This window comes from Pelophylax lessonae (assembly GCF_965119305.1).
Source record: "Pelophylax lessonae genome assembly, chromosome: 4".
NCBI lineage: Eukaryota > Metazoa > Chordata > Amphibia > Anura > Ranidae > Pelophylax > Pelophylax lessonae.
In genome coordinates this window covers 550,268,626-550,292,072 of record NC_138771.1, presented here as the reverse complement: position 1 = coordinate 550,292,072, position 23,447 = coordinate 550,268,626, and the positions used below count along the sequence as shown (strand labels likewise).

General features: G+C 45.6%; 1 protein-coding gene across 1 annotated transcript in view; it reads left to right on the top strand.

Moving 5' to 3' along the window:
- LOC309553706 (DNA-directed DNA/RNA polymerase mu-like) overlaps positions 1-23,447 on the top strand; it is a 185,739-nt gene that overhangs the window by 19,651 nt on the left and 142,641 nt on the right. The window contains exons 3-4 of the mRNA XM_082255082.1: positions 10,191-10,383; positions 13,037-13,141. Coding sequence (XP_082111208.1) covers positions 10,191-10,383; positions 13,037-13,141 — 298 coding nt within the window. The remainder of the gene's footprint in view (positions 1-10,190; positions 10,384-13,036; positions 13,142-23,447) is intronic.

Genomic DNA, 23,447 nt, shown 5'->3' with positions numbered 1-23,447 from the left:
TTTCGCCCCTGATTACTGCTGTTAGATTTTTTATGTTTTTCTTATTTTTACTCCTGACTGATTTTTTTATTTTTGCAAGCTATCCGTGTGAATTTGGAAATGCCTTAAGTAAAGTGCCCCGGTCCTCACCTGTCCCCTGTCGTGGGGCTCAGGTGGGACGCCGGCGAAATGACTTATATGCTGTTTTTTCTTTGTCTGTTCTGTTTGGGGATTATGCTCGCACATGTTGGGGGTGGTGCAGAGCCGGGTGGGTTAGGGGTTTCTGTTTTTTCTGTTTTTTTGCTGCCATGGGGTCCCCACATGCTGTTTTTCTGTGCCTCTTGTCTAACCTTGCCCTTCGGGGCCTCCTATGCTGCCAGTGCGTACCGTGCCATGTCCACCTTGCTAGCTTGGGGGGCTCCCCCCTGCTGCTGGTAGGGTCTGCTGTCACAGGTTTTTTATTTTTTCAATGTCATCTTTAACCTTTTTGACGTGGAACGTCCGAGGTCTTGGGGATAGAGTGAAGCGTACGGCTGTTTTTTCCTACCTGAAACGTCAGCACGCTGACGTGATTATACTAGTCGAGACTCACGCTGCTGGATCCATGCAACGCGCGCTACGGCGCCCATGGATCGGCTGGGCGTTTCACTCTACCCACACCACCTTTTCCAGGGGGGTCTCGGTATTGGTGGCCAAGTCGGTTCAGTTCGCCGTTCATGAGGTTGAGCTGGACCCTCAGGGCCGATATGTCTTCTTACGGGCTGTTGTTGATAATTCACCTGTGTTGCTTCTGGCATGGTACATCCCGCCCCCCTATTGCTCAGGTGTCCTCACAGAGGGGTTTTCCTTCATGTCTCGACACCCGACTGTTCCGGCCGTATGGCTTGGGGATTTTAATGCTGTGCTAAATCCGGGCCTAGATAGGCTTGGGCAACCCGGGAGTGACCCTCTTCCCCTTCATGATACCCGTTTTGCTCGTATGTTGTCAGATTTTGCACTAGTAGACACTTGGAGGCACCTTTACCCTGCCCGCAAGGCATATTCATGTTTTTCGTCTACTCACTCATCCATGTCCCGCATTGATCTCATTCTGGTTTCCCGTCATCTCCTTCCCAGGCTGCAGGGTGCATTTTTCTGCCCGCGCATATTATCTGATCATGCCCCGTATTGTGTTACTCTCCGTAGGACGGTAGTACCCCCCGTAGTGATTTGGAAGCTTAACCCCTTCTGGCTGACTATTTTGACGAGTATTGCCAAGCTGGCGGGTGAGTGGCAGTTCTACTTTGCCTCCAACGCGGGCTCGGCCTCTCCAGTGCATGTCTGGGATATGTTTAAAGCACACGCTAGGCGGTTGCTTAGCGAGCATGTTAACAGGCATAAGCGGGGGGCCGAAGCTTCCTATGCTCAGGCCCTGACTCGGCTTAGCGAGTTGGAGGCTGACTATGTGGGGGCCCCCTCCCCTGCTGGCTTGGCTGATGTTAGATTGCAGACTCGAGTCACTGACCAGTTATGTTATGAGCGGGCCAAGCGTCGTATGTTTTTTGCGAAGCAGCGGTTTTTTGAACATGGGGAACGCCCGGGTAGATTACTAGCATATCTTGCACATCTTGACTCCCGACCCCCTGTCGTGGTTTCACTCCTTTCCCCTTCGGGGGATTTGGTGTCGGAACCGGCGGCAGTGGCGGAGGAGTTTGTCGCGTTTTTTTCGGACGTCTACAAGACTAGGGTGACGTATTCTGATTTGGAGCTCCGAACGTTTCTTGATCAGTTTTCTTTTCCTACACTGACTGATGAACAAATTAAAACTCTTGAGGCTCCCATTACGGAAACGGACATAGCTACTGCAATTTCCCTTTTTGCACGCTCTAAGGCCCCTGGATCAGATGGCCTGCCGGTGGAATTCTACCAAACCTTCTCTGAGGTCTTGGTCCCTAGGCTTCTCGAAGTATATCAGGCGGCCTTTGAGGCGAGTGCTCTCCCGGACTCTATGACAGAAGCACTTATTGTGCTTATTCCTAAACCAGGTAAGGATCCTCATCAGCCGGGCTCGTACAGACCGATCTCCTTGTTACAAATAGATGTCAAGATTTTAGCAAAAGTATTGGCTCTGCGTCTGAACAAAGTGATCCTTTCGCTTGTTCACGCAGATCAAACAGGGTTTATGCCTGCGAAGAATACTGCGTTTAACACCAGGCGTTTGCATATGAACATCCAGGCATCCCATTCGCAAGTTGGCACCAGGGTGATAGTATCGCTAGATGCAGCCAAGGCGTTTGATTCGGTGGAATGGCCATACCTCTGGCAATGTCTACGTTGTTTTGGCTTCGGCCCTAATTTTGTTAAGTGGCTTTCCATACTTTATACTTCCCCGAGAGCGCGGGTGGTGGTGAATGGATGGACCTCTGCTGCTTTCCCCCTTTCGAGGGGGACGCGTCAGGGGTGCCCCATCTCTCCCCTTCTATACGCCTTGGCTGTTGAACCACTTGCTATGGCCTTGCGGGACCACCCTGGTGTCACTGGCTTGAGTTCAGGTGCTCTGGAGGAGAAGGTCGGGCTGTATGCTGATGACATGGTCCTGTACTTGGCTGATTCTGGATCCTCCCTGACTACTGCCCTCCGCCTTATCGAGGACTTTGGGACCTTCTCGGGTTTGAAAATCAACTGGGATAAATCCCAGATATTGCCCATTGATCTCTTTCCACCCCCACTGGAACAGGCATCATTGCCCTTGCAGAGGGTTAGTTCGCTCAAGTACCTGGGAATTCAGGTGTCTCGTGACCTTTCGGATTATGTCCCTCTGAATGTTGAACCCCTGATCTCCTTGACCAAAAGTAAGACGCAGACCTGGTCTAAACTGCCCTTGGGTGTCATGGGTCGTATAGGTTTAGTGAAAATGGTGTTGTTGCCCAAGATTCTATATATTCTCTGGCACTCGCCGGTTTATATTCAATTGAAATATTTTCGGGTTTTGGAATCTGTTCTTAAGTCTTTCATATGGGGTTCGTCCAGACATAAGTTGTCTTGGAGGGCGCTGAAGTGCCCAACTAGACTGGGAGGCCTGGCAGTCCCCGACCTCGGCTTGTACTATGTTGCTGCACAACTCTCTCATTTTTTCTATTTTGACAAACTTGACAGGCTACGCTTTGAATCTCTTGTCTGTGCGCAGTCCCCTGGCCATTTCCCACACCCCTTCTGTGATATCCTCAGAGGTCTTGGGGGAACGCCGGGGGGTTCTGGTAGGCATACCTTTCAGTTTCATACCAAACGGATTTGGGATCTGGCAGTGGTGAAATTGGGGTGCCCCCTATTCCATGACGATACACCCCTGTGGTTCAACAGGCATCTAAGGGAGCTGTTGCTGATCCCTGACCCGAGGATATGGATACAACATGGCATTTATCTCTTGTCCCATGTGCTCCACGATGGTCGCCTCAAATCGTTTGACAGGCTGAAGGCTGAGTTCCATTTACCAAACTCTTTTTCGAATAAACACTCGGCCGTGAGAGCAAACTATTTTTCCATCATGCAATGAGCGAATTTTGATTTCTAAATCATTCAGTGGACATAAATGAATCCGTTTTTTTTTGTTTTTGTCACATGTGCCTATTGCAAACAGTTCGGGCGAGAAACACCTTAACCTTTTAATTTATCTTTCATTCGGTAGAATTTTCCAAACTGTTCCTTCGCTCTGAAAATAACGCCGATTTTCTATTTGTGCCTATTACCTGGACGAAAAAAAGAAACGGTCCAAATGACAGATTTTCAAACAATTTTTCGGCTAGTGTATGGCTAGCATAAGTTGGCAGCCTTCTTGGCTGAAAATGATAGGAGAACTTAGTGCTGATTTAAAAGATTCAAGTAAGAATACACATTGCTTTTGTACAAAATATTAGATATTTGTTTAGGCAGGAGTTCAAGTGGAACTTCACTGCATCTGAGCACCACATGCTTTTTAATTCATTTGAATTATTCAAAACAGTCTCCCCCATCCATCCATGTCTCAGTGCTTTATTTTGCTAAGAAATCATTTTGAAAAACGCCCCCTAGCATTTCTGATTGTGGTCATCTTGAGTAAGGGCAGATGACTCCTGTATCATTTACTACCTGCAATCCATCTGCCCTTGCTTAGGCATAGGCTGAGCTGAGAACCCTCACTTCTCTCCTGAAGACTCCTGGGATGTATGACATAATTTGCCTAGGCAAGGAAACCAGGAAGTAGCTTAAGAAAAACTTCCTTTTATTTGTTTGCTAATGCTAGCAGCTTAAGGATTAACAATAGTCCATGTTAATTGAAAGAGTGAAGTTCCACTTTAAGACCCCGTTCACACTGGGGCGACACTACTTGCCGGGGCGACCTGTGAGGTCGCGGTGCGCAGCTCGCACCGCGACCTCGGAGCGGCCGGCACGGACTTCATATCATTGAAGTCAATGCAGGTCGCTCCGGGTCGCCCCAAAGAAGCTCTGGACCCTTTTTCTAAGTCGGAGCGACTTGTGTCGCTCCTATTAGAACGGGTCCACAGCTTCTCTATGGCAGGCGACCTGTCAGGCGACCAGGTCCAATATTGGGAATTGGCCCAATATTGAAATAATAAGGCCAATAACAAGAAACCAAGGTAATTTCTAGGCACAGACAGGCAGGTTTTGCTTTACTAAAAGGCGCTATTATCCCCCTCCAGATAACTCGGAAAGTGTCTGGTAACTGCAAGCCATAGATTGGGTGCATTACTTGGCTAGACCCAACCTGCTAGTTGTAAGGCTGAGGATGCAGTTCAACTCCTCTAGAAGCTTGGGAGAGTGTATGTTTATATATTGGTACAATAATGCTGTTTCCCCAAGTTCTAGAAATTTGGCTGTAGTCAGATTTTCAGGATATCACTGATTTGCCAATAATTTTAAATAGCCCAGCAATATTGTGTTGCTAGATATATACTTATGTATCAGTTGATAAGCTGAAAAATCAATTTAAGCACAGTAATGTTATTTTAGCTGTGCAGCACTTTTGTAGTAATGCAAGATCAATGTGTGGGGTTGATTAACTAAAACTGGAGAGTGCAAAATCGGATGCAGCTCTGCATAGGAACCAAATCAGCTTTCAGTTTTTTTTTTTTTTGCAAGGTCGCCTTTCAGGGCAGCACCTGGCGAGAGCGCAGCTCCACCCAATTTACTTAGGAAACACTGTAGCCTTTAAAATCTCTCCCCTTCCACCATGCCTTCAGTTATTTCCTCCTCCATGGTGGAAGCGCTGCAGGGAACCAGTTAAGGGGGTCTGCGCTCTCCCCAGATGGAGAAAGGGTAGACTTAGCTCCAGGCCCTTCCAGCTCAGGGGTAGCAGTGCCTTCGCGAGAGCGTCTGGCCTGTGTGCTCGGAAGCTGCGGTTTTGGGCTGGCAGGGAGCCACGGCTCACAGCAGTCCCCGCATGTTGGTCTCACCCGAGTGACGTAGTTTCCAGTAGGCGTGACTTCCGGGGAGGGCGTGGCGGCAATGGTTCCGGCTGACGGAACGCAAGGGTAAGGGGTGGGTCGAAAGGTCGGTGCTTCGGTTCTTGGAGCGTGGGGACACCAGGAAACGCTGGCTGTTGTCACATTCTGCTGCACATTTTGCATGAAATGGGGGAGATGGTGGCAGCAGAAGCATCAGCTAGGCCCTGGTAAGAGGGGTACAGTGGTGCCTCCATCTTTATTATAATATTGGCTATTGGCCTTCTTGTGTTTATTTTTTTCCTCCAGTGGGAGCCTGCTCTGTAAGGCCTGTGATAACTACTCTCAGCCTTACAGTCTAGGCAGGGACTCTGTCTTTTGTGATTGCTGGTTCAGTGCACATGGGGCGATGGTTGTCTGTTCACATTCCCAGCTGTTGGGCGTTTGTGTTTTTTTTTTTGCTGTGTTTGGTTTTCAGGTCAAAGCCGCAGTTAAATCTAAAGTACCTCCCTTAGTTCAAAGGAAGTGTCCTTGCAAAAACACTCTTAGGGCCAAAACCTCTGTGCAAAAGCTGCATAGCAGACCTTGTTAAAGAGGATTCTTCACAGAGTGGTGTGGGGGGAAAAAAGACATCTTTATTTGGGTACAGCGGGGCTGGTTTGGGTGCTATACTGGCGATGGGGGCTGGGGGGGTGTGCCGCCGGCGACCGGACAATCTGCTGTGCTGGGGGGGGGGGGGGGGTTGTACCTGGTGGGGGCTCTTGCCAGGGTCCCCCCATCCTGCCTGGGTCTGTCCCTGAGGCCTAGGGATCCCTCCTGGGTCCCTGGAAGCCTTGTGATGCTGCGCGGGCCCACCATTTTTTTTTGTAGCCTGTGTTTCTATACACAGTAGCCATGTTTTATGTAATCTGGCTGCAATTTTGCGGTGGTTTGACATTGAAAATAGCGGCAGCCATGACAGTGGAGCCCTGTGGGTGGCGATTTCGGTGGTGGGAGCCCCTCCTCATCCCCTGGTGCTGACTTCTGGATCCTTTTTACTTCCTGATCGCTGCTCGTGCAGTGCAGATTATCCTGGTGGCTGCAGGTGCCTGTTTCTGCTGGGTGGTGAGTCTGGTGGGGTTCTCTTCCTCTCTGCTGAGGATCGCTTGGTGCTCTGTGCCTGGCGACTGGGTGGTGCTGCCAGCGCGGTGGGGGTGTCCTTTGTAGTGTTTTACACCTGTGTGGGGTTCCCCTGGTGACTCATGGAGTCTTTGGAGCACATGTCCCCACCTGATCCCCTCTCTGAGGCTGCAGGGCCCTCTGGGTCCCAACTATCCATCGATGCACTGACGGCAGTCCTGGAGACCTTTGTGTCCTAGGCGAGGTGGCTTTCAGGTGATGGGCTAGCCTTCCCCTGCCTCATCTGTCTAAGCAGATCCTGAATCTAATTAGGCCTCCGCCAACATGGGTCACCCTGCTGGGTCTGCAACCACGCACAAAAAGGCGCTTGTGTTTACCTTCCCGCGGTGGAAAACTGGCAGGCGGATTACCTCAGTCGGCAAGCGTTGTACCAAGGGGAGTGGTCCCTTCATCCGAGTGTTTCATCAGTTGTGTCTCCGGTGGGGCATCCCCAAGTTGGATCTGTTTGCGTCTCTGCTCAACAGAAAGGTGCAGAGGTTTGTGGCTCGGTCACGGGACCCTCTGACAGATGCGCTGGTTGCCCCGTGGGGGTCAGTATCCTCTGATTACGCCGACCACCCCCCCTCCTCCTCTCAAGCTTCTGCCAACGCTTCTACGCAGGATCGAGGCAGAAGTGATTCCGGTCATCTTAGTGGCTTCGGACTGACCTCGCCGGGCTTGGTACACTGATCTGGTCTGGCTGATTGCCGACGTTCTTTGGAAGCTTCCTCTCAGGGAGGATCTGCTGTCCAAAGGACCAATCTTCCATCCTGATTTACAGTTGCTGGCTTTGAAGGCTTGGCTGTTGAATGCCAGGTGCTGAAGGATAGAGGTTTATCTGAGTCGGTGAATCCTACACTGTTAAAAGCTAGGAAATCTACTTCTAGGAAGATCTACCATTGCACTTGGAAAACGTACATTGCGTGGTGTCTCTTGGGGTTCAACCCCGCTTAGTCTTGGTGGCTCTGATCTTGACCATCCTTTAACGGGGGGGGGGGGGGGGGGGGGTGAACAGAATTTGGCCTTGAGTACCATCAAGGGCTAAGTGTCATATTTGGATGGCTTCTTCCCATGACCTTTGACCACATACTCCCTGGTGCGTACCTTTTCTTCAGGGTGTCCGATTTGGTTCCTCCAGTGTGTTTGTTCTCTGTTGCCGCCTTGGGACCTCAATTTTGTGCTTTCGACCCTCCAGAAGCCTCCCTTTGAGAATCTTTGGGATATTCCCTTGCTTACACTGTCCCAGAAGGTGGCCTTTTTGGTGTCAATCACCTCTGCGCGCAGGGTGTCGGAACTGGCGGTGTTATCCTGTCATTCACCTTACCTGATGATTCACAGAGATACAGTGGTTCTTCGCCCCTGTCCGTCGTTCCTTCCAAATGTTGTCTCTGGTCTTCATTTGAATGAAGACCTTATGTTGCCTTCCCTGTGTCCCAGGCCTAAACATCCCAAGGAAATTGCCTTGCATGCCTTGGATGTGGTCCGGGCAATTAGGGTGTACTGGCAGCTACGGAGTTTTTCAGGAAGTCAGACTCCCTATTTGTGCTTACGGATGGACATTGGATAGGGTTGTCTGCTTCCTCTGCGACAATTTCCAGATGGATTAGACAAGGATTTAGGCCTATTCCATCAGGGGTCAGGTTCCTCCTTTCACTGTCAAGGCACACTACTGGGGCGCTTAGTACTTCCTGGGCCTTCCATCATCAGGCGTCAGTGACGCAGGTTTGCAAGGTGGCCACCTGGTCGTCGGTGCACGCTTTCACAAAGTTTTATAAAGTGGATCTGTTGGCATCTGCGAATGCTTCTTTTGGCTGGAAGGTTTTTCAGGCTGCTGTTGAGAGGACCTGATCCTCTTTGAGGGTGTATTTATTTTTAATTCAGGTGGGCTCCAATTTTGGTTGAGCTCCTGTTGCCTGGTTGGCTACTGTTTATCCTTGGGAATGTTTTTGCTGTTGCAACCCCTCATGTTTAACACCTGCTTTGGGATGTCCCAATGGTTCAGAATATATGGAGCTGTGTCCGGGAATGAACGAAAGGGAGAATGGGATTTTTGACTTACCGTAAAATCCATTTCTCTCATATTCATTGACGGACACAGCACCCACCCCTCTGTGGAGTTGTAATTCTTCTGACACTGCTTGTACCAAAACTGAGTACCTATAGCAGGGAGGGAGTATACCCCCTGGGAGTGCACATGGGCATAACCAGACTTTTTTTCTGCCTAGTGTCGTCCTCCAGTGGGGGGAGGAGGGGCAGTATAACCCAGTGGTCCTGAAGATCGGGAGCGGTGTCCGTCAATGAACATCAGAGAAATGGATTTTACGGCAAGTCAAAAATCCCATTATTGCAGAATATACAGCCTCATGCTATATAACTCCAAGCTCCATTTCATGCTGAATAAACTAAATTATTAGTGTATCTTAAATAGATTTATACTTCTAAAGCATTTTATTAAATTTTGATAAAAATCAAAAAAATCAGATTTAGTAAAAAAAAAAAAATTATATTTTTCCCTGGTGGGAACAGAGATGGTGTTTTTCTTATGGTGCGAGTCATTTTGGATTTATACTCAACACTGTACATCTTTTGGGCTTTTTATTACCTTTCTTTCTAAATAAATGTTTGCTTCTGAACTTCTGACTATATATACCAATTCAGCTGGCACTGTGTGTTTTTTTGCTTTTTAGATCATGACCATTTTTACCCATTGTTCAGTATATAATATCCATGTGATTTTAGTGAATTGTTTTAACCTTTTTATATATTATTTTTTTTAACCTTTGGAACATATGTGGTTTATTGACTGTTTCTGTTATGACACTAGGATTTTTTCCTCTTCTTTTTTTCTTTTTCCGTGATTTGTATTTTTTTCAGCATGTTGCCTTGAATGTGTTTGTTCTTTCTTCTACTGCTTTATGGATCTTTGGTTCTGGACACCCCGATGTTACAGCATTGAATCCATTTGGAATACATAGTATTTACCAATCTGTGTTCCTGATTGCCTAGAAAGGACCTGGCTTAGTATGCTCGCGCAGACAGCTGCTGGTTTTTCTAGTCCGCTGTTGGGCTGCATGTGCGCATATGCCTGGACAGGAGCTACACATGTTTTTTGTGGTGTGGCTTCATATTCTTGCATATTAAGTGGATAGCAGAATGTGGCATCGCTATTCCAGTTGGACAGATGTGCCGAAACCAAATAGTTGTTTTTAAGATAACTCTAGCAATGGATCTCGTGTGCAAATATGTAAATATATTGTAGATATTGTGTTTATAATAGTTTTATACTCTAGTTGTTACTTCACACGTATTTTAGCAAGGTTATGGCATCCTCATGATATCGGAGGCTCTGGGAGGACTCGGTTTCTGTTGGTGCTTGAATGTTTCTTTAAAGGTTTGCACCGTTTGCTGTATGACTGCATTTGACTGGTTATACAGGGAGACACCATTAAGCTACTAGATATGTCATTAGATAGCTATTATGTATTATAATAAAATGGATATATAGATTAACACATCATAACGAATATTATATGTATTGTGTATCCTTCAATTAGTATACATGCCATAATCGCTGAATAATGATGAGTTTTTTTGATCTGTGTAATGTAGCTGCGGTCCTAATGGTTGATTTTGCAGTGATGCAGTGACACATGTAGTGTCGGAGCAGAATTCTCTCACTGATGTCCATAGCTGGATAGAGAAGAAGACTGAAAGACGGGTGCAAAGTGCAGAAGGACAGAAGTCTCCACATTTCCTGGACGTCAGTTGGTTCACAGAGAGCATGAGTTTAGGAGAGCCTGTGGCAGTGGAAGTCAGACATTGTTTACAGGTAAGTACAGCAGTGTTTTCTTTAAAGCAGAACTAAACTTTCCCGATCAACATGAACTATTTGTTAAATCCTTATTCTGCTAGCATTAGTAACTCAATAGGAAGGTAAATTATATTTTCATCTTTATAATTTTTTTTTTTTTCTCCAATTTCATCCGTTGCTTTCTGGTCTCTGGCCCATGCCAAAATGTCATCCTACATCCCAGGAGTCTTCGTGACCTTTTTCTTTAATTTCATCTGGAAGCAGGGGATTTTCACAGCTAAGCATACCCACATGTCTGAGCTAGAGGCAGATGGAATCCAGAAAGTAAATACCACATAAATGATCTGCCCTTGCCTAAAATGGCTGCAGCTAGAAATGTTGAGGGGATGTTTTTTTCAAAGTGATTTTTCAACAAAGTAAAGCATGGATGGATGGGCGAGTTAGCACCACAAACTAAAAACGCTGTTAATTCATTTTTAATATTCGCAGCAAATATAGTTCTGCTTTAAAGGATTATTTACCTATCCATTGAAATATTTGTGATCTTTCCACTTCTGTACCACTCACATATCCCCTTATGTCGTGGCTGAGATGCTTTGTGTTCTGGCAAAAATTGGTCCCCTGTATGTTTTGTAGGCAGTAACCTCACCAACTGCTACCTATTCAAGTGAATGGGACCATGCTTTACCTAATGAACTAAACTCTTGTGTAAAGGCTTGTGGTTGTGGCACAGTATTCCCATTCAAACTGTCTTGTTTGGCTCTCAAACCCCCCCCCAAAAAAAAAACATGCATGTTGGCAGCACATGCCCTGCTCTGTGAAAAGCAATGCGTGTGAAAACAAGCCCTTAGCTTTACTGATATATTCCAGTATCCTATTGCCGACCGCAATATGTATATATGTGTTGCGGTTTGCAAGTGGTTTACCAGGGTTATGGCTGAAGCGATCAGCCATAACCCTGCTATTTTTTTTTTTCAGTCGGCGGCTGGCTTTTTAATGAAAGCCATCTTGAGTGACTTCTTAGCCGCAGGATCACTTTCAGAAGTTGCGGGAGGGGACATCGAGCTCCAGCAAGAAGAAACAGGAGGAAAGCTGATGCCAATTTACAGCACACACTAATTTTGGTAGCATAATTATTATTATGGAGTGTTTCTCTTGCTAAATAACTTTTTATAATATTTTATCAAGTTGTTATGGGTAAAGTTCCACTTTAATAGGTACTAATCCTTAAATTGACATGGCTGAAAGTGTAAATTGTTGTCAAAATGCTGGGGTACAGATGGTAAAACAGCATTATATGAGGAAGACAGATTTGTTGAAGGTTCCCATCCCTGTTTAGGGATGGTTGTTCAAGTTTGAAAAATATGGCCTCTTTCACGTCTTTTCCAGATCTTTCTAATTCTTTTTGTTTTTTGTGTTATGCTGTTATCCAACCTTCAGTTATTGGGTGGCTGAATTCATTCTCCATGGTACCGCTGTACGTAGGAATGTAGCCACCCTCTCTTGCTTGCTCCTGAGATTGACTAGAGCCTATGGGATTCGTAGTGTGCACATGACCAAAACCAATGTCCACGGCTCATTCCAAATAGAAGTGAGAGGAAAAGGGAAAGGTTCTGGAGCTCATGGGCGATGTTACAAAGAGGGGGGGAAAAAGCACAGTAAGAATTTATTTCAAGAAAAATCATGCACAAAGGCAGGTCGTGGATGTGTATGGGTTATTTTTTGGAGAATTAAGGATATTGTTAAGTGTCACTTGAAGGAATAGGAAACCTATCTTGGCTTGTAGAATTTGTCCTCCTTTGTTGGGATATTTGTTTTAAGAGGTTTTCATCTCTCCAATGTACAGGTCTTTGCATTCCTCTCTACACTGTGCTGCATATACAAAGTTCGATATCGTGTAGTACTGTGGTGGCCATTACAAAGCAGAAGGTCACTCTGATCCCACGGTCATTAGATGGCAGGGATTGATCAAAGGCATTGTGCACATGCCACCAACAGTAAATAGGGTAGGAAGAGTTTAACCTCTTGGTGACCACACCACACATATGCGTCCATAGGGGCCAAGGTCCCTAACAGAGTGACCAAGCTGTCACAAACAGCTCCTGGTCTCTATGATTTTGGAGCCAGCAAGACTGGCACCCAATCATGTGACTCCTGTGTCAACCATTCACAGTAATCACATTATTGAAACCTCCATCTCGCATTAAAACCTAGGTAAAGGATCACCAGGACATGGTTGGAATGGGTTAAATAAAAAGTTTAATGGTTTGCATTCTAAACGGCATATAAACACCTTCCATGGTACTGCATGTGTAAGTAGTGTGCTATTTCTAGACATCCAAAATGACCAGGGCTATGGAGGTGGCTACTATTAGAAATCCATGTACGTATACAGTATGTAGTTTGATTAAAATCCTAAACTGATAAAGTTCAGTATGTTAAGTGCTGTACCCTACTGGTGGTGGAGTAAAACCATAACCCATCTCATTAGTCAAGCGCACTTGTGAGCTGAAGAAGTGCAGCCAACGTGTTGATTAAATTAAAGAAACAGTAATTTTAAATTTGTACACTTAATACAAAACATCAGTGTTTTAAAATGATTGTATAGTTGTATATAATGTATAGTTGACCAGTATTAAACCTACATCTGTTTGTGTTAAATTTCTCCCAGGGTGAAAGAACTTCTTCCTCCACTGAAAAAGCTGATCATTTAGCTGTACTGCCTTATGCCTGCCAACGGCGAACGCCCTTGATCCATCATAATTCCCAAATCACAGTATGTATGAGTAATGTCCACAACGAAGGCTATTTTCCATTATCTGTACCACCCTGCCTTTTGTCAGTAATCTGGGAACTCCTATGCATTACCTACTTGGAATACAGGAGAAATATTCTCAGACACACCCATGATCACCTTGCTGCCCCTCACATGGGATTTAAAGGAGTATAGACTGTTCTCTTGGCTATTGAGTGTTAGGCCCGCCATAGACCGAGCAAATTACTTTCCCACAACCACAGGTGACAGTGTTGACACGGGAATCCCTCCCACCAAACCATTGTGTTCTCCCTGTGGGGGAAGCTGTCCCCGCCAGGAGAACGCTGTGATTTAATAGTGGCTATAAAAGCTGCTAGTGATAATTTCATGTAAGAACTGGCTGGCTGTACCCAGGTTGTTCAACTTGGCCGGCTTGAGTAAATAAGGTAAATTTTTGTGTTCACTTTGAAAATTTGATCAAGCTTGAGGGACAGTAATGAGAAAAAAAAGATTTTTCTAATTGGTTGATTGAAATTAACCTAGTAAAATCAATGCTCAATCTATGTGAATAGTCTCTATTACCTTGGTAAAGCAAACCCATAGGAGGTTATTTACTAAAACTGGGGAGTGCAAAATCTGGTGCAGCTCTGCATGGAAACCATTCAGCTTCCAGGTTTTATTGTCAGCTTAATTGAACAAGCGGAAGTTAACAGATTGGCTACCATGCACAGCTGCACCAGATTCTGAGTGCACCAGCTTTAGTAAATCTCACCTATTGTGCCAATACTAAGAAGTTTGTTGCAGCTATTATATTTGTGTGGTAATTTTTAATCTGGTGACACATTGAGTAGGAAGACGAAATTGCACAGCATCTTCTAGAAACAATCACCCCACATCTCAGGAGCTCTTTGAAACATGGCTGAAGAGAATTGCAGAGAACATAAATTGGAAAAAGAAGAGTTGAGAAATATGTAGGCTGCCAACACTGATCCTTCTGAAAATGCTAGCTGTCAAACTGATATGGAGACTCTAAATTGAGGCACGCACTTTGAACAAGTGTGAAGATTTGAAGCTGTGACTGACTTGCTGACTGCATGTTTGTACCTTGTCTGTGTCAAGTTATTAAAAATGGACACCAGACAATTAATGTTTTCAGAAGGGCAAGGTCAGCTCTGTCAGTCAACATGTTTTCCTAAATGGTGAATGTTCATTTTTTACATATAGCTGTGGTTTTGTGAATAGCATCAGTAGTTCATAATGGGTTCTTTAAAGAAAAAGTTCGGGATTTAAAAAAAAATACACACCACTAGGTCACTCATACACAGAACTGAGGGATCAAAGACTGCTCAGTTCTTGGTCTTCATTGAGCCGGTGACTGTCAGTCATCAGCTTTCTGTTCTGCTCCTCCGGCTCTCACTGGAGCGCTGGGCTGTGGAGAGGCAGGAGCAGCTGGCTCAGATGCAAACATTTTCTCCTCTAAATTGGGATTTTAAGGGCAATTATTACACAAAAATGTAAAAAAGTTTGACATTTATTAAAGTTATTCATAAAAAAGTTACATGAATCATAAAAGATAATCAGTGTAACACCAATTTTGAAATACAAACACAAGGCATAACAGAAGCTTGAACAAAAAGGTTGAAAAGGACCCAATACACCTCCATAAGGAGGGAGAATCCAACGCGTTTCAAATATTTAAGTGAACTTGTAGTTCAATTCTTCTTCAGGGAAAGTATTGTTGTCCCATTTCTGTAATAAGAGATACATTTATTTTTATCACATATAGCCTCATCTGTAGGTCCCCCCAGAGGAACACATTTACAAAGCCAAGTTGCCACTAACCATACAATAGAGATGTCCATAGGCCATGTAGAAGCAGAGGACCATCCAATGTTTAATCGAATATTCAAAAAAAATTTAAAAAAATTCCACAAGTATATATATTTCTGCCAGATTGAGGAGGTCCCAGTAGGACCGCAAAGTGGAAGACTTTTTTTTTTCACCCAATGATAACCGGTACCCTTATGATGAAGACAAAAAAGTGTGTGTGTGTGTATATGTATATATATATATATATATATATATATATATATATATATATATATATATATATATATATATATATATATATATATATGTATATATATATGTATATATGTATGTATGTATATATATATATGTATATATGTGTGTGTATATGTATATATATATATATATATATATATATATATATATATATATATATAATGTGTGTATATGTATGTATGTATGTATGTATGTGTGTGTGTGTGTATGTCAGTATCCAAGAAGAACTACATTTGAGACAATAATTCAATAATTTCGGTTTAAAAAGAGGGGGAAACAAAGAGTCATTTTAACTCCATATATGTGTACATGCAGCGTAGTGGGTATACTGGAGTATCCCAATCTGAAGTGCGGCTCCCACAAAAATTCTCAAGAAGGATCTGATGGAACCCAATGGTTGTGGGTGTAATAACAGTCCCCACGGGAGAGGAGAAAATTGCTTCCTCTCACCGTGAGAACGAGAGGATATGGCGCCGATAGCGGACCTCGGCATCCCCATATACGGCGCATGCGCGGCGGGAAAGCCGCGTGAACACCTCCCCCTATGATGATGACCGGAAGTCATCATCAATACGTGGCCGCTTGGGAAGAACTGACCGGAAGTCAGTGAGATCGGTGTCACAGATGACACAGATCTTTCCACAGCACAGCCGTGAGTGGGGAAACTATAGTGATTAATACCTGCCGACACAGATTGGACAACCGATGCCACAAGTACAACGATACCCCTGTTCTCACGGCACAAATCATCACAAAACGCTTCCCACAATCAGTGGGTAAGCTTACCTGTGCCGGACTGGGGTGTAGGAGAATACAATCCCTGGAAAAATAAAATGGCAGAGAAAAGAATAAATAAATTGAACAATAATAAGTATACACTTAAGCCATGTGTATGTATTGTGGGGACCCATTACAAAAAGTAAGACTGTAATAATCAAAAAAGAAGAAAATTAAATAGATATATATAATGTAATGACAAATAACAAATGTCTGATCTATCCCGGATATACAGTCCCAATGGAGAGTGGGTAGCCCAAATAGGTTTTCAGATCTTTTATATAATAGAATGAATTAATAAGCAATATATCATAGATAACCAGTAGGGCTGCGCATCTTCACTTACCTCACGATTCAATTCGATTACGATTATTAGGGTCACGATTCAATACAATTCGATTCCACGATGCATCACGATTACTGCCCAATGCCCATGCCCAGCCCACTGCCCAATGGTTTTCAAAACTTTATCAAAAAAAAAATCAAGCAAGTAAATATACTGCGGCGGTCAGCCCCGGCCAGGCAAAGTGACGTATATATACATCACTAGCCTGTGACCGGCTTGTAAACCAATAGCGGGCGAGCGCGCGCCCGCCACGGCTCGTTCACTAAGCAGTCATCGGGTCCGCCGGTCACTCGGCGATCGCCGGTAGAGAGGGAGAATGGCAGGCGGCTAATGTAAACATGCCACCTGTCATTCTCCCCTGTGTAAAAATGGAGATCAGACGGTTCTACTATGTAGAACCGTTGATCTCTGTTTTTACAATAGTAGACATGTCCCATCACAGTTAGAAACACGCCCCTAGGACACACTTAACCCCTCCCTCTCCAATACAGTTAACCCCTTCCCTGCCAGTGCCATTTTTACAGTAACAGTGCATATGTATAGCACTGATTACTGCAGTAATGTCACTGGTAACCCCAAAAGTGTCAAAAATGTCAGTCAAGGGTCCGATCTGTCCGCCGCAAAGTCGCAGTCCCGCAAAAAAAAAATCGCAGATCGCCGCCATTACTCGTTAAAAAAAAAACACCAAAAATGACAATCTTTCCCTTAGTAAACGCGATAACTTTTGCGCAAACCAATCAAAATACGCTTTTTGCGTTTTTTTTTTTTTTTTTACCAAACATATGTAGCATAAAACAAATTGGCCGAAAATGTTAAAAAATTTTGATTTTTAAATTTTTTTTTTGTGAATTTCATATAAAAAAAATGTGAAAAATATTGTTATTTTTTGCAAAATTTACGCTCTTTTTTTGTTTTATAGCGCATGATCAAAAAATCGCACAGGTGATCAAATACCACCAAAAGAAAGCTCTGTTTGTGGGAAAAAAAGGATGTCAAATTCGTTTAGGTACAGCGTCGCACGACCGCGCAATTGTCCGTTAAAGTCACGCAGTAAAAAATCGCAAACAACCCCCTGGTCAGAAAGGGCGTAAAATCTTCCGGGGCTTAAGTGGTTAAGGGACACTTCCCTGGACCCTGGCATGGCCTGCAAGCCCTGCATAGTGCACTGCAAAAATATAGGAGGTCTCCTCAGGGATGTGATAAATGCATGGCGGTGTATGGAGGTCTCCTCGGGGATATCCAGGATGTAACACCACCATGTTTTATATCACATCCCTGAGGAGACCCCCATACACTGCCATGTATATATATCACATCCCTGAGGAGACCCCCATACACCGCTATGTATATATCACATCCTGGATATACCTAAGGAGACCTCCATACACCACTGGTGTATGGAGGTCTCCTCAGGGATGTGATCTATATTGTATACATGGCATTGGATGGGGGTCTCTTTAAGGATAGACTGATGAGGCTCCTTCAAATAGGGATTATGGATCCATAAAACTCTAACTGTTATACCTGGCACTTTTATGTGTTCTAACTCTAGACTCAGTGACACAGTCACAATATTTTCTTGATAAATTCTCCCTATACACAATGTGCTGGGAAGCGGGAAGATTATTCCTAGAAATAATCTTTATTGGTTACATTTGGTCTAATACTGATATTTTACTGTTTATCCGTTTGCAAGGAAAGCACAAGAAATTAAAAATAATAAAAATTTTTTGTAAGAAGTATTGTGTGCTTTTAACCGCTTGCCGCCCGCCCGCCGTCATATGACGGCGGAGCGGTGCGACCATTATCCTGGGCCGCCGTCATATGACGGCGGCACTTTAAGCAGGGCAGGCGCGCGATCGCGTGCGCGCCGCCCTGCACTGCCGGTGTCGGGGTGTCCCCGGGACACCCCCCGTCACCGGCAGGGGGGAAACAGCCAATGGGCGTGGCTGTTTCCCACGTGATCGGCTGTGTTCCAATGACACAGCCGATCACAATGAAGGCGCCCACAAGATGACCGCGCATGCGCGATCGGGAGCGCGCAGCGCGGTCATGTCGGTGGCACTGTGTTCCATAGGAACACAGCTGTCACCGGCAGTAGTAAGCAGTCACTCACAGTGACTGTCTACTATGTGATCGGCTGTGAATCCATTCACAGCCGATCACAAAATGTAAACAAAGAGCAGTAACTGACTGTTACTAGATCTTCTCCCCTCATACAGTTTCCAGTGTGAGGGGAGAAGAGCTAGAAGCAGTGAGTTACTACTCTGTACACCTGTGAATGTAAAATCACAAAAATAAATGTCCCCACACAGTCCTCAGCCCCCAATGTCACCTGTCACCCAACAGTCACCTCATCAGTGCCCAGAAATTGACACCCATAACGTTCACATGTGAGCGTAGCGATCGCGGGCAGAATCACAGCGATTCTGCCCGCGATCCAGAAATCATTGCAAATCGCGGGGCGCCTGTGCGTTGCCCGTGATTTGCAATAGCACCCCAAACGCTGTGCGATGTTGCCGCCATTTCCACCTGCCGAATTGCGGTAACATCGAGCAAACATCGCATGACGCCCAAAAAAGGTACAAGAGTTTCTTTGGGGCATCATGCGTTGTTTGCGCGATGTTACCGCGATTCGGCAGGCGGAAATCGCAGCAACATCGCACAGCGTTTGGGGTGCTATTGCAAATCACGGGCAACGCACAGTCGCCCCGCGATTTGCAACGCTCACATGTGGACATAGCCTAAAGTTCACCGGTCACCAGAGACTGCCATCAGTACCGCCGTGCACCAACGCCCGTCACCCCATCAATCACCGTCACCCTATCAATCATCGTCACTTGACACCCCATCAGTGATCGTCACTTGTCACCCCATCAATCATCATCACATGTCACCCCGTCAGTGATTGTCATCTGTCACCCCATCAATCATCGTCACCTGTCACCTCATCAATCATCGTCACCTGTCACCTCATCAATCATCATCACCTGTCACCTCATCAATCATCGTCACCTGTCACCCCATCAGTCATCGTCACCTCATCAGTCATCGTCACCTGTCACCCCATTAGTCATTGTCACCTCTCACCCCATCAGTCATCGTCACCTGTCACCCCATCAGTCATCGTCACCTGTTTGCCATATGCATGCAATCACTTACTGACCGCCTAACGACTATATGCGTCGGCCATTAAAAGCTAAATACTGGGGTTATGGCAGCAGATAGCCCCCATAACCCCGGTATTTTTTGAAACGGCGGGCGGTCGGCTTTCAGATAAGGGTGGTCCCAGTGGCGGATTCGCCGCGGAATTACCCTTACGGTGTAGGGGAAGAGGTGCCCCCCCCCCCCCTCCTGCCGCGTCCCAGACGTTTTCCCAGCTTACCGGACCCGCTGGCAGCGGGGAAAACTATCCGGTCCCGGATCCTCAGAGACAGGAAGTTGAGTGAGGGCAAGATGGCCCTCACTCGACTCTATGGTCTTGGAGGACCGGAGCTACGTCAAAACACGTTGCCTAGCAACCGGTTTAAAGGGCCGCTTTTTTTTCTTTTTTTTTTTTTTTCCTCTTTCAACAATTTTTTTTTTTTTTTTTTCTTTTTTAGTGTAGGTGTGAGGTCTTTTTGACCCCAGATCTCACAATAAAGAGGACCTGTCATGCCTATTTCTATTACAAGGGATGTTTACATTCCTTGTAATAGGAATAAAAATGATCAAAACATTTTTTTTTTTTTAACTGTGTAAAAATAAAAAAATAATAAATAAAATAAATAGGAAAAAAAATAAAATAAAAATAAAGTGCCCTGTCCCCGTTAGCTCGCGCGCAGAAGCAAACGCATACGCAAGTCCCGCCCACATACGTAAACGATGTTCAAACCATACATGTGAGGTATCGCCGCAATCGTTAGAGCGAGAGCAATAATTTGAGCCCTAGACCTCCTCTGTAACTCTAAGCTAGTAACCTGCAGAAATTTTTAAAATGTTGCCTATGGGGATTTTTAAGTACCAATGTTTGGCGCCATTCTGTGAGCATGCGCAATTTTGACGCATGACATGTTGGGTATCTAATTACTCGGCGTAACATTATCTTTCACATTATGGAAAAAAATTGTGCTAAATTTACTGTTTTCTTATTTTTTAGTTCAAAAAAGTGATTTCTCTATCGCTCATTGACAGACGTAGTCTTCTTGATTCTCAAGAGCTGGGTTATGTTGTCTCCGCAGGAGTAGGACTAGGCAGAATGACAAAACGTTCTGGCTCCACCCTAGGGGCAGTCCCTGAGGGTATATCCTCCCTCTCTCTGCTACAGGGAATCAGTTTTTTTCTGTCTAGTCAGGAGTAAGGACCTAAGTTCCTTGCTGGGATCTTTTGGTCCTGGCAAGACTTTTTTTCTTTAAGAAAAAGACATTTTTTAGGTAGTTTTCTCCAGTGTTTTTTTCCTGTGAGATCTTCAAGCAAAAATGCCGGACTGGGCGACACTTGTGGTCACCCCAGCCGGCCTACGAGCGCGCGCAGACCATGGCATTGCGCTTGGTCGGCCGCGACATATTCAAGTAAGTATGCAGGGCCGGGCGACGGGCTGGATGTTGAGATCCAGTGGTCACCCCGGTTTCTGCCTAAGAGCGCGTGCAGACCAGTGCGCTGAGTCGGCCGCGACGGAGTCCCAGTAAAGGGACTGACTTTGCGAGTTAAAAGCTCGCTTGGACGCCAGGTACCAGAGAGTCGAGGCGTCCACAAACCCCCACCCCGGTGGAGAGGGTATTGTGAAGAGAGGGTGCCTGTCGGTTCGGTATGGTGAGTAAACGTTCCCTTTTTTCCTCATTATGAGGCAGTATATATTATGGGCCCCTCCATATATGGTCAGTATATATCTGATACTTACAAGTCCCCCTTGTAATACAGCATGTGTTTGTGGGAAGTGGACTTGGTTCAAGAGCTAACACTCTACCCAGCAGACTGTAACATTACAGCAGACATCCTACCTTATGTACAGTGTATCTCTGTAGATCCATATGTCACCTCTTAGCAGAGTGCAGGTGGATGTGCTGGGAAGACGATATCGGCGGTCCGCCGCCATTTTGCCGTAGACCGAATGCATGTATGTCCTCAGGTCACGCCGGCCGCCATGTTTTTGGAGTCTTATGTCTCTTCTATGGGGGCGGCCATGTTTTGTGAGCCCAGCTACCTCGTGGAGGGCTGGGAACGCCGGAAGGCGTACACAGGGGGCGGAGCCACGCCTTCTGCCCGGGAAAAAGCAAACAGCTCCTTCCAGTCTGTGTAAGACAGACGCTGACTGCAGTTTGTTGGAAACTGCACTGCATCGGTTGGTGAGCCTTGGGGGTCCCTCTCTCTCTCTCTGGGATCGAGAAGCAGGTACTCTGAGGGGCGCTATTGCGCTAGGGGGAGACACACAAAAAAAAAAAAAGAAAAAGTTTTTTTGTTTTTGCTGGCAAAGGTGTCCTGTATTAACATGGACCCTGCCACTCATGTATCTCCTCTGGATCCCCTCGAGGGGTCTGCGGGATCCTCCAGCACCCCATTGACAATTGAATCTTTGTCAGCTATTATGGAAACTTTTGTGTCCCGGGTGGAAGTGGCTTGTCAGGGACAGGGCGCAAGAAAGCGACCCCCGCCTAACCCCTTATTATCTGAAACTTCGGATTCAGACTCTGAGCCTATTTCTGCAGTTGCAGGTACTTCATCTGGTATTGGTGTCTCGGGTCCTGTCTCTTCAGACAGTGAGGAGGATGTTTCGGCATCCGCCATAGCCCGAGAGGAAGCGTTGGTAAACGCACTCATTGTATCTGTTCAAGAGACTTTAAGGTTACAGGGTATTCCATCAGAAATAGCTGAAACTGAGATCCCTTTTGGGACTAAAAAGCGCATTAAAGTGGCGAAGGTTTTTCCATTGCCCAAATGTTTTGGCAATCCAATCGAAGAAGAATGGCGTCTGCCAAAACGCACTTTTAATATTTCTAAACGCATTGACAGGCGTTATCCGTTTGAGGAAACCCTTATTAAGAAATGGACAGAACCACCTGTGGTGGATTCACCTATTGCTAGATTGAATAAAGCCACGGTTATTCCTTTAGAAGACGCTCCGTCTTTTAAAGATCCAGTGGATCGCAAGATAGAAGCTATGTCTCGCACCATGTTTTCCTTGATTGGATCAGCTTTCAGACCAATAATTGCTATTGGTCTGGTTTCGCAGGCTGTAACTGAATGGACCAAGTGGTTACGCCGGGACTTAGAAGAAGTCCCTCAGGCGGTATCAGATTTGTTGGAACAAATGATACAGGGGTTACAGTTTGTATGTGATGCGGCGTTAGACGCCACTCCATTAATGGCGCGAGCATCAGTCTCAGCAGTGGTTCTCAGGCGTACACTGTGGCTAAAAGGTTGGTTAGCCGACCAAGGTTCCAAAAAAGCATTGGCTAATATCCCCTTTTCAGGAGAGCGTCTATTTGGAGCCAACTTATATGAGATCATTAAGGATCTCACCGGTGGAAAAAGCACCTTTTTACCGCAAAATTTTAAAGGTAGAGGAACTCGTCAAAGACGAGGGCCTTCTTTTTCTGCTCACAAGAGGTTTTTTCGTCCAGCGGGTGAAAAAACTAAGTCCTCCAAAGCTCCTGCAGGAGGCGTCAGGGGTCGTTGGTCGGGCAAGCAAAAGCCCGCCCCCTCCAGACCTGAAGATAAACCATCCAAAGCCTGAAGGTGCGCCCCCACCCATAACTGGGGTGGGGGGACGTCTTCGCCGGTTCCCGGATCCATGGCTTTCCAGAATCCCGGACAAATGGGTTTGCGAAGTCATAAGGTCAGGGTACAAGATCGAGTTTCGATCTCTCCCACCGGCGCGATTCTTCCCTTCCAATATCCGTCTATCCGCAGATCGTTTAGAAGATCTGCGGAGAGCAGTCACAGATTTACTACAACAAGGAGTGGTAGTCCACGTTCCTTGGACAGAACGGTTTCAAGGGTTTTATTCAAACCTGTTTACAATACCCAGGAAAGAGGGCAAAGTGCGTCCAATTCTGGACTTAAGAGCACTCAATTCTTTCGTCAACATAAGAAGATTCAGAATGGAGTCCATTCGCACGGTAGCAGCCTTCCTGCATCCAG